Raw genomic sequence first — 12469 nt, forward strand, 5'->3', positions numbered from 1 at the left:
ACTAGCACTGATGGAGGTCATTCGGGATAATACTCCACAGAGCTGCTGTCTCCAAAGAGTACTTTATTATTCTAACCAGTAATTGAGAGAGGGCTCACATAGAAGAAACTTTAAAAGCACTCAAACATAAAATGAATTCCTTTTCTCAGGGATAATTGCAGAAGTAGGTAGGAGGAATCTCTCCTTATAGTTAGGTTTGTGGCAGATCATCAAGAAAGCATGAGCAGAACGGTGTAGAGTGAGTATGACACCCTCAGTCAACCCTCAGTTTCCTCCACACAATAGAGAAAACCACTAATGTGGGCAACCACAAAAAAATCAGTTGACCCACAAATCTGCTTTATTTTATTTTTATTATATTTTACATTAAAGTGCAATACGTGGAAATAGTATCTCAACTCCATCCACTAAGAATAAGGCAACTTAGGGGCGCCTGGGTGGCGCAGTCGGTTAAGCGTCCGATTTCAGCCAGGTCACCATCTCGCGGTCCGTGAGTTCGAGCCCCGCGTCAGGCTCTGGGCTGATGGCTCAGAGCCTGGAGCCTGTTTCCGATTCTGTGTCTCCCTCTCTCTCTGCCCCTCCCCCGTTCATGCTCTGTCTCTCTCTGTCCCAAAAATAAATAAACGTTAAAAAAAAAAAAGTTTAAAAAAAAAAAAAAAGAATAAGGCAACTTATAATCATACACATGGATAAAAGAACCATTAAAAGACTACGAGATTTGTCATGTAATAGAGAAAACAGAAAATTTTAACATGATTCTATTCTTTTCTTTAAGTAAAAGAAAGACTTTGAGCACCACAATGGATGGTTTACAACAGCTTTACAGACATAAGCAAACAAATAAAGAAAAGGGATCTATCATTATATTCTATTTACCCGAATTTGCTTTTATTAATCACTCACAGCTGGGATGCTGCTACCCCCACCAAGCCGGTGATATTCAGGTAGGTGAGCTAGTTTGGCTGTGCAATATAAATGGGTACTAATAATTATACAAAGATATGCAGATCATGTCAATTCTCTTAGATGGTAAAGTTGATTAATCAAATGAGATTAATCAAGGGAAGAGAACTTTGAGCCAAATACTAAAGAACAAGATGCATTTTCTCTCAGATTTAGCCAGGGAGCTTGTTAAAATTCAGCTTTGGGGCTCGTATCTAGAGTTTAACTCCATCAGTTTGGAAGCAGAAAAGGTACAAGTTTAATAAGCACATCATGAGACTCTGATCAAGGGGGCCCTTGAGCCTTGTGGGAGAAGCATTACTAGAGGGACAGGAAATAAGAAAGGAAGCACTCAGTAAGGTGTCTAGATGTGGGAGCAAGAAGTGCATGCCCCGGTGCCCTTTGTTCAGGGCGGTGGCAGGAAAATCTAGTCTCTGACATACTCGGGGAAAAATAATTACATACGTTTAAATAATTATCTGTATCTGTATCTATATCTATATATGTATACACATCTATATATGGTCCTCCTGGGACAAGTGTTTTCACCTTGTTTAAATTCATCTGAAACTTTTTAATAATAAATGTTTCTAAAAAAATAAAATACAATGACTATTAAGGGAGTGTGAGAATCCCTGTGCCTGGAGGCCTTTAAAACTGGGAGAGATGCCCAAAATGTCTTGATGATTTAGGTGAAGTCTATTTGGAGACTAGCCCAAATGGCTCTGTGACCTTTGCATGTCCCTTTTACCCCTACAGAACCGTGCTCTCCGTCAAGTATGGTCAACCACAAAGCCAAAAGTGTTCCCCTGGTTCAAGCCCTAGGAAATTGGCTCCAGAACCTCTATAAAGACAGGGCCTTGCAATTGCATAGCCTTCTGACAGACTGAATAAAATTACCACAATTCTAATTAATAAACATGCACAGGCACACATCATTTATTGAATCTTGGTAAAAAGACATGATGTAAACAGATGTGCAGCTTGTCCCCGTGCGGGTGTATAAAGCCAAAGCTACATACAGTGGAAGGAAGAAGAGAATTAATCCAAATAAGAAAATTTTATATGTAATATTGTGCTCAGGAAATACAATTAAAAGTTTTAAGACCTATTTCCTGATCCTCCAGCACCACCAACAACCATTTCTAACCTTTCCTCTATGAGCCATAACTCATAGGAGCTTAATCTGTTCCTGCATCTTATAGTTCCTAATGTACTATCCCATACAGCTTTCTTACATGATTCTCACCCAAAAAACAATGAAGTATATGGGGAAGGCCATTTTATAAAGAGAAATCAGATTATTTGCATGGGATCACCAACTTAATTATTAGGACAATAGCCCAGGTCAGTTAACATCACAGCTAATGTTCTAGTGACTTATTCACTCAAAATTCATTTAAAAATTCAAAGAGTATTCTTCCCATAGGTCCCATGTCCCAGGCATTGTTCTTCCCCTGGAGACACAGTTGTAAACAAGACAGGTAAGCCTTTGTCCTTATGGAGCTTAAATGGTCAAGTTCTGCCATCCAATATGGTAGCCACTAGCCACATGTGGCTATTTAAATTAATTAAACTTCAATTAAATTAAAAATTCAGTTCTTCAGTCTCACTAGATACATTTAAAGCACTCAGTTACCATATGTGGCTAGCGTACTAGACAGCATGGAGGTTTTTTAAACATTTCCATCATTGCAGAAAGTTCTATAGACAGAGCTGTTCTAGAGGAACAGGCAAACAAGTACCTGTGAAGAAATGTAATGCAGGGCAAGGGAATAGGTAGAAAGTGATGAAGCGTCCTGATTTAGCTTGAGGGTAAGGAAAGGCATGTTGAAAGATGAGACACTTGAGCTGAGACCTAAAGAGAGTAAGGAAGAATCATAAGACCATCTGGGAGAAGGGCTACTGAGACACAGGAAAGCTTAGTGCCTTTATGAAACTGCAGAATGGCCAATGTGGATAGCATGCAGTGAACATAGAAGAGACAGTAATAAAACAGTAAGGTCAGCAGTGGCCAGAGCACAGAGGGCCGTGTGGGCTAGGGAAGGACATTGAATTTGATTTGTCAGAGTAATGGAAAGTGATGAAGGAAGTGACATGGTCTGATTTACATGTTTGGAGGATGGCTCTGGCTGTTTGGTAGAGAACAACTGTAGGATTGCCAGGAGTAGAAGCAGGAAGACTGGTTCAGAAACTACTGGACTGGTCCAGGTGAGAGATGGTGATAAGAAGTGGTCTGAATTGGAATATATTTAAATAAACCCCACTAGCCTTATTATTTTTTAAGGGGTAAAGGTAGGAGAGTCATCTGGGAAGAAGAAACACATTCTGGTGCCATCCGACAGAACCGTTTCCTGTGCTTGGGCAGACTGCACTGCCTGAATTAACAAGCATCTCTGTGTAATCACAGGTATTTGTATTCCATGAGATAGGGTTTGAGCATAAGATACCTATGCCTTCAGAAGGGCCTATCAATTCAACATAATGGGAAGACTGCGACATCATGACCCAAAAGTCCATGCAGCATTACAATATTTGTAGACTGCTATATTAATGAAAATCATAGAGACAAGAGTGCCCATCAACAATGCAGAGGTGAAGTGCCTGACTGGCTCAGTCAGTAGAGCATGCAACTCTTGACCTCAGAGCTGTAAGTTCAAGCCCCATGATGGATGTAGAGATTACTTTAGAAAAATAAAATCTTTAAAAAAAAAAATGCAGAGGTGTTCTGTCATATTCTATGCGATCAAAACCTATTCTGGTCATTATTGTTACTATACAACAAACTCTAGCGGGGGAAAAATCCCAAGACCCAGAGGCTGGCCCCTTTTCCCAAGCTATGTTTAAAATAATAAAACTTTTGGGGCGCCTGGGTGGCGCAGTCGGTTAAGCGTCCGACTTCAGCCAGGTCACGATCTCGCGGTCCGTGAGTTCGAGCCCCGCGTCAGGCTCTGGGCTGATGGCTCAGAGCCTGGAGCCTGTTTCCGATTCTGTGTCTCCCTCTCTCTCTGCCCCTCCCCCGTTCATGCTCTGTCTCTCTCTGTCCCAAAAGTAAATAAACGTTGAAAAAAAAAATTTAAAAAAAAAAATAATAATAAAACTTTAGGACAACATGTGAATTGGTACAGTATATTGGAATTAGTTGCAATGGGATTTGACATGTCCGTCACATGACTGTGGATTTGGTCTGTTATACATTTGTTTAACATGACACAATATTCAAAGGCCATTGCTGTATGTTATCTTCTGGTCTTCACAACAAACATGGGCACAGGCAGGGGAGATCATGATAATTCACAATTTTACAGCTAAGGAAACTAAAGTTTGATGAGGTTAAGAGATTTGCCAATCGGCGAAAGACTACATAATTCAGCTCTTCTGGATTTCTATTCCAACATATTTCCACAAATTGAACAATAAAGCTCTTACAAAATAGTAAGACCTATTTTATAAAAACAATCATTAGTTAATAAAACGAATTTTATATCTAGAAGAATATTTAAATGTCATCAATATGTGGTGTTGGGTTCTGTCTTTTTTTTAAATATATATATTTATTGGTTTTTGGAGGATCATAGAAGCATCACAGGCATCCTCTGTAATAGTAGTAGAAGAAAAATGATCCAGGGCTAATGGCCTGGAACCAGATACTCAATTAACCCACACAATTGCTTTTAAGTGCAAAGATCTAAATGAACCTTTATTTTTCCTAAGGGTAAGTGATTTTTTGAGGAAATTTAAGTCTAGGCTACCAAGATACACTAGAAGTGTCTTTCACTGATATCATCGCTCAGTCTTATTATCATCTTTGAAATAACACAGCCTATATCAATTAATGTTCATTTGGGATCAGCTTTTCTCTTCTTTGCCAATATCCATATCACCTTCCCAACATCCATACTTCAAGTTGGTCCACAAATCACAGACCCTTTATTGCAAAAAAAGAGGTTTCCATGGTGAAATGCTAATGACTTTTTCAATTCTTAGTACTCCTTTAATATTTTTAAAAACAAAAAACAGGGGCGCCTGGGTGGCGCAGTCGGTTAAGCGTCCGACTTCAGCCAGGTCACGATCTCGCGGTCCGTGAGTTCGAGCCCCGCGTCAGGCTCTGGGCTGATGGCTCAGAGCCTGGAGCCTGTTTCCGATTCTGTGTCTCCCTCTCTCTGCCCCTCCCCCGTTCATGCTCTGTCTCTCTCTATCCCAAAAATAAATAAACGTTGAAAAAAAAAACAAAAAACAAAAAACAAAAAAAAAAAACCAGAGCCTATTGCACACATTTGGAATAAAAAGAAGTATATCTTATTTGTGTAAGGAGTTAAAAAGAAAAGATTATGTCAGATGAAATTTTTATAATAAATTGCAGTTTTCTCTGCAGCATCTCAAAAGGAGTGATTTAAAATAAAGCCACAGTACTAGATTTATTGACAAAAATGATGGGAGGGCGTAACTGACAAACACGCACGGCCCTTACATGGAAAGAACCGTAATACTTCATTAGATCCACTTCAGAGCTTGGCGCTTCATAGTCTACGTTCTTAACGACACTAACATTTAACACCTGAAAAACTGTCCACATTTTACATCTTGACCTTGTGAACACCACACCAAAGACATAAAAGCTGTCTTGTCTTGAAGATTTTATCAAATACTCAGAAAATGCAGCCTCCTTAATCCCCTAACATCTCCGTCCTGAAATGAAAACATTCTGGAAGAAGTTAAATGCTCCTCTCTCATTTCGGTCACAATTTCTAGACATCGAAACGACTTCCAAAGACAGAAACGACATGGATGCAAGCAACAGACACATATTCTCACATCAGTTCCTTTACACGTGATTAATCTGGAACCCGATTCCCTCGTTCTTTGGGTCTGTGTCTTTGCAAAGAAACAAATACAAAAAAAAAAAAAAAAAAACACCTCAACGGGGCGCCTGCGTGGCTCAGACGGTTAAGCGTTTGACTTTGGCTCAGGTCATGATCTCGCGGTTCATGAGTTCAGCCCCGCACAGGACTCTGCGTTGACAGCTCAGAGCTCGGAGCCTGCTTCGGATTCTGTGTCTCCCTCTCTCTCTGCCCCTCCCCTGCTCATGCTGTGTCTCTCTCTGTCTCAAAAATAAATAAAACATTAAAAAAAAACAACACCTCAATCATTTAACAGAATGTGGTTTTAAAGGGTATTACTACTGGGGTGCTTGGGTGGCTTAGTCGGTTAAGCAACCGACTCTTGACCTCAGCTCAGGTCATGATTTTGTGGTTCTTGAGTTCCAGCCCCACATCAGGCTCTGCACTGACAACAGGAGCCTGCTGAGGATTCTCTATCTCCTCTCTCTCTGCCCCTCCCCCACTCGTGCATGTGTTCTCTCTCTCTCAAAAAATAAACTTTTTTTGAAAAAGGGTATTACTACCATTTATTTTCAAAGATTTAAAGGCTCCTCAACCCACAGGGATGGTAACAATAAATGGAAGTCACAAGTAAGAAACTAAAACCAGAGCAATAGAGATAAATGAACTAGATCAACAACTGGGTTACAGGAAGACATGTGCCTCTTACATAAAATAAGATTGATGTTATTTAACCTAGAATTAGTAAGCCAGAAATAATCTTAGAGATGGAACATGTTTTCCAAAACTCCCCTTTACAGCTGAAAACACAATGGAGCCCCAGAGACATTAACAGCTTGTTCACAATTTAAATGAACACCAAGTTAATCTACCAATAAGTATTAAAATTCACACACATTTTGTAGACTCAACTTAATATTTTGTTCCCCTCAGTTGCCAAGGCTCACACATTTAAAGAAATAAGGATTCTAATGTGACTTTAAGACATGTTTTGGGGTCTGTGCTTCTAATTAAGTAGAAATTAATAACCAGGGATGAAGAAACAAATTGCCAGTCATCACAATGCTTGATCAGAGTGAAGCATAACTTCAGAGGCCTGATATATTCAATGCCTCTCCCTAAATTATTAACTTATTCCTAAGAAGGAGGGTAGAGTGAATTTAGATTAATTATTACATGGCACAAAAACAGACACATAGACCAATGGAATAGAATAGAAACCCCAGAACTAGACCCACAAACATATGGCCAACTCATCTTTGACAAAGCAGGAAAGAACATCCAATGGAAAAAAGACAGTCTCTTTAACAAATGGTGCTGGGAGAACTGGACAGCAACATGCAGAAGGTTAAAACTAGACCACTTTCTCACACCATTCACAAAAACAAACTCAAAATGGATAAAGGACCTGAATGTGAGACAGGAAACCATCAAAACCCTAGAGGAGAAAGCAGGAAAAGACCTCTCTGACCTCAGCCGTAGCAATCTCTTACTCGACACATCCCCAAAGGCAAGGGAATTAAAAGCAAAAGTGAATTACTGGGACCTTATGAAGATAAAAAGCTTCTGCACAGCAAATGAAACAACCAACAAAACTAAAAGGCAACCAACGGAATGGGAAAAGATATTTGCAAATGACGTATCGGACAAAGGGCTAGTATCCAAAATCTATAAAGAACTCACCAAACTCCACACCCGAAAAATAAATAACCCAGTGAAGAAATGGGCAGAAAACATGAATAGACACTTCTTTAAAGAAGACATCCGGATGACCAACAGGCACATGAAAAGATGTTCAACGTCGCTCCTTATCAGGGAAATACAAATCAAAACCACACTCAGATATCACCTCATGCCAGTCAGAGTGGCCAAAATGAACAAATCAGGAGACTATAGATGCTGGAGAGGATGTGGAGAAACGGGAACCCTCTTGCACTGTTGGTGGGAATGCAAATTGGTGCAGCCGCTCTGGAAAGCAGTGTGGAGGTTCCTCAGAAAATTAAAAATAGACCTACCCTATGACCCAGCAATAGCACTGCTAGGAATTTATCCAAGGGATACAGGAGTACTGATGCATAGGGGCACTTGTACCCCAATGTTCATAGCAGCACTCTCAACAATAGCCAAATTATGGAAAGAGCCTAAATGTCCATCAACTGATGAATAGATAAAGAAATTGTGGTTTATATACACAATGGAATACTACGTGGCAATGAGAAAAAATGAAATATGGCCTTTTGTAGCAACGTGGATGGAACTGGAGAGTGTGATGCTAAGTGAAATAAGCCATACAGAGAAAGACCGATACCATATGGTTTCACTCTTATGTGGATCCTGAGAAACTTAACAGAAACCCATGGGGGAGGGGAAGGAAAAAAAAAAAAAGAGGTTAGAGTGGGAGAGAGCCAAAGCATAAGAGACTGTTAAAAACTGAGAACAAACTGAGGGTTGATGGGGGGTGGGAGGAAGGGGAGGGTGGGTGATGGGTATTGAGGAGGGCACCTTTTGGGATGAGCACTGGGTGTTGTATGGAAACCAATTTGACAATAAATTTCATATATTAAAAAAATAATAATAAAAATTAAAAAAAAAGACTTCTTAGGAAGGGGGAATAAAAACAACAACAACAACAATAATAATAAAAGAGGTTCAAAAATTAAAAAAATTAAAAAAAATTAATTATTACAAAGATGCTCCTCTTCACCTGTAATTCTTTAAAAATAATAATAATAAATAAGAATTCCTATGCCTAAATTTCACAGTTAACATAACTATACAATTCTAAGACTGTATTGATAAGCAAGCGCTTGTCAGGTTACACAGAACAAAAAAAAGAGAGAGAGAATGATCAATAATCTATTGCTTGAACCATACCATCGGTCTGCTAATGTTTCTGAATCACCATAAAATTTAGGCAGAAGACAGACTCTTTGCTTAAAAGACATGAAACTACAGGGGCACTTGGGTGGCTTGGTCAGTTTTGTGCCCAACTTCGGCTCAGGTCATGATCTCACGGTCTGTGAGTTCGAGCCCCGCGTCGGGCTCTGTGCTGACGGCTCAGAGCCTGGAGCCTGTTTTCGATTCTGTGTCTCCCTCTCTCTCTGCCCCTCCCCTGTTCATGCTCTGTCTCTCTCTGTCTCAAAAATAAATAAATGTTAAAAAAAAAATTAAAAAAAAAAGACATGAAACTATAATTCCCTAGCTAAAATTAAGCTTAACTATAAAATAAGTAATGTAGCTTAAAGGTACCTATGTTTGCCACTATTATTACATAGCAACAACTTTAATAAGATGATAAGCACATAAAATTAAAAATGGTGAAAAATGGTCACTAGGAATCGAATGTGACCAATAAAGGTATTTTAATGGCACAAAAGTTTAGGGAAGGAGAGCAGTAAACTAACACTTAGTGAACACCTTGGCATTGAGCCAGCCAGCACCTTACCAATTTCCAGGTGAATCATCTCTGTTATCACAACCACCCAGGCAACTATTATGATTATTCTTCTTACATAGGTAAGAAACAGAAAGGTTAGGTAACTTGCCTAGGGCCACACAACTAGTTTGGCAGAAGAGCTATGATTTAAATCTACATCTGTTGGGCGCCTGGGTGGCGCAGTCGGTTAAGCGTCCGACTTCAGCCAGGTCACGATCTCGTGGTCCGTGAGTTCGAGCCCCGCGTCAGGCTCTAGGCTGATGGCTCAGAGCCTGGAGCCTGTTTCCCGATTCTGTGTCTCCCTCTCTCTCTGCCCCTCCCCCGTTCATGCTCTGTCGCTCTCTGTCCCAAAAATAAATAAACGTTGAAAAAAAAAATTAAAAAAAAAAAAAACTAAATCTACATCTGTTTGGCTCCTAAATCCACAATCTTTTCAGGTTATCCACTGAAGTATAGATTGATTCATAATCTAATTCTTTTTTTTTTTTTTTAAGAGAGAGAGAGAGCACACAAGAGCAGGGGAGAGGGGCAAAGGGAGAGAGAGAGAGAGAGAGAGATTATCTTAAGTAGGTGCCACGCTCAGCCCAGAGCCCAATGCAGGGCTTGATCCCACGACCCTGGGATCATGACCTGAGCCAAAATCAAGAGTAAGAAATTCAATCGACTGAGCCACCCAGGCACCCCTCGTAATCCATTTCTTTACAAAATACTTTAGAAGGATTTTGATCATAAAAACCAACCCAATTTGGCTTTTTCTCTCTGCTCTCATGTGTGGAAAGCCTATTAGAATTAATCTGCAACACTTCTCCAAAGAAGACATCCAGATGGCCAACCGACACATGAAAAAATGCTCAACATCACTCATCATCAGGGAAATACAAATCAAAACCACCATGAGATACCACCTTATACCTGTCAGAATGGCTAACATTAACAACTCGGGCAACAACAGATGTTGGTGAGGATGCAGAGAAAGAGGATCTCTTTTACACTGTTGGTGGGAATGCAAGCTGGTGCAGCCACTCTGGAAAACAGTATGGAGGTTCCTCAAAAAACTAAAAATAGAACTACCTTACGACCCAGCAATTGCACTACTAGGCATTTATCCATGGGACACAGGTGTGCTGTTTCAAAGGGACACATGCACCACCAAGTTTATAGGAGCACTATCAACAATAGCCAAAGTATGGAAAGAGTCCAAATGTCCATCGATGGATGAATGGATAAAGAAGATGTGGTATATCTATACAATGGAGTATTACTCGGCAATCAAAAAGAAGGAAATCTTGCCATTTGCAACCACGTGGATGGAACTGGAGGCTATTATGCTAAGTGAAATTAGTCAGAGAAAGACAAAAATCATATGACTTCACTCATATGAGGACTTTAAGAGACAAAACAGATGAACATAAGGGAAGGGAAACAAAAATAATATAAAAACAGGGAGGGGGACAAAACAGAAGAGACTCATAAAGATGGAGAACAAACTGAGGGTTGCTGGAGGGGTGGTGGGAAGGGGAATGGGCTAAATGGGTAAAGGGCACTAAGGAATCTACTCCTGAAATCATTGTTGCACTAGATGCTAACTAATTTGGATGTAAATTTTAAAAAATTAAAAATAAAATTAAAAAAAAAAGTCTGCAAAAGTGAAACAGAATTCAAATCAGCTCCACATTTATAACAAACTTGCACATGAGTTGCGAGCCTTTTTCCAAAGTGTTTTCATACGTATTGATTCACTTTATCATCACAACATCCCTGTGATGGGAAGTTAATGCTAGCATCATTCTGGAGATGAGGTATCAACCATGTGAGATGCCTAACACCACACAGCACATTTACAAGTGAAGCTGAAACTAGGATCTATATGTCCTGACACTGTCTATTGCTGTTCCCATCACAACCTTCTGCCTTCAGGTGCAAAAGATAAGAATTTCTATACCTGAGGCAGCTCTCTCTCCATACTTTTTTCTTAAGTTACACAAAATACCATAGTTTCTATGTCAGTAATAGACTATGCCTTGATGTTTTCTTCCTACTCTATAAGATCAAATTATGCAAGTAAAACAATTCTAAGGTATAATCATCATTCATTTCTTTGATTCTCTCCATAATCATCATGCTGAAATGACAATTTAAATCACAGCACATGTATATAGCAAGTGATTTCATTATAATCTTGAAAAGCTACAGCCTAAAACAGTGCAAGCAAATTCCATTCGTACAATACGTTAAAAGAATCTAGTATTAGGTAAGATTGAACTTACATATAGCCATTGGTAGAAAAGATGTGCTAAGATATTCAATAATATCCTTGTGCAGAAATGGAGGAAAGGTAGCTAACGTTGATATCATCGTGTAGGGCAAAGTACTCAGAATATCATCATTGAGAAAGGGTAGCAAACATGTAGTTGTATAAAATATCGACTGTCCAAGATCTACAAAACAAAAGTGAGTAATCAGTCACTGAATATTTTGCCACTTAACAAAATATGCTAATTCTATATTTTTAGTTCTTATGAACTGGCTTAAATTGAAAACAGCTTTGCTCCCTTCTTATTAAGAGCTCTGAAACATAATGCTCAGTAGAGTGCATAGACAGTATATTTGTTCAATAAATGACTGGTGAATAACTGCATTAAGAAATATAAATATCGATTTCATGAGCTTTTCCTCAACCCTCTATCAATCTTCAGTAACACTGGGTATTCCTATTATTCCTTGATTTTAGAAACTAAAAGCACTTTCCATGTGATCATGAATCCTAAAATGTTGTCTAGCATTCTTACCATCATTACATTTTACACAAAGTAACTGTGGTACAAAGATATTACATTATTTACCCAACGGAAGTTTTAGCAAAGTCAAGGGCAGGACCGGAAATAAAGCCAGGCTATCCCTGCCCCATCAACCAAAAAGCAGTCTTCCTACATCTGGAGTGTTGAGCAATGAGGGAACATGCATCTTCCAGTACAGCAGCATATTCCGCAGGTGCCAAAGAAAGGAAGCTGTAAATTGATGTTGTGTGGCCCTGTGCATTCAGTTATCAATTATCACAGAAGGATGTACTGCCTAGTGGTAATCTTCCTATCAACATCTTTAAATGGGGAGAGGAAGAGTACCTACCTCACTTCTAGAAGGACTGTTAAGAGGCTTAAATGAGATTAATATAGAGTGCTTAACACAGCACATAATGTGTGCTCCACAAGTATGGCCATTGTTAAATATATTAATAGTGTTACTATTATTA

The 12469-nt window shown here is 39.3% G+C and overlaps 1 protein-coding gene across 1 annotated transcript in view; it reads right to left on the bottom strand.

Moving 5' to 3' along the window:
- UNC79 (unc-79 homolog, NALCN channel complex subunit) overlaps positions 1–11657 on the bottom strand; it is a 213917-nt gene extending 202260 nt beyond the window's left edge. The window contains exon 1 of the mRNA XM_047080178.1: positions 11487–11657. Within this exon, the coding sequence (XP_046936134.1) occupies positions 11487–11574 (88 nt within the window). The 5' untranslated portion in view covers positions 11575–11657. The remainder of the gene's footprint in view (positions 1–11486) is intronic.
- Positions 11658–12469: the final 812 nt, after the last annotated feature.

The sequence above is a fragment of the Lynx rufus genome, unplaced genomic scaffold (assembly GCF_022079265.1).
Source record: "Lynx rufus isolate CCGP_SWC_20201006 ecotype Redwood Valley unplaced genomic scaffold, mLynRuf1.p SCAF_17, whole genome shotgun sequence".
In the NCBI taxonomy this organism is placed as follows: Eukaryota; Metazoa; Chordata; class Mammalia; order Carnivora; family Felidae; genus Lynx; species Lynx rufus.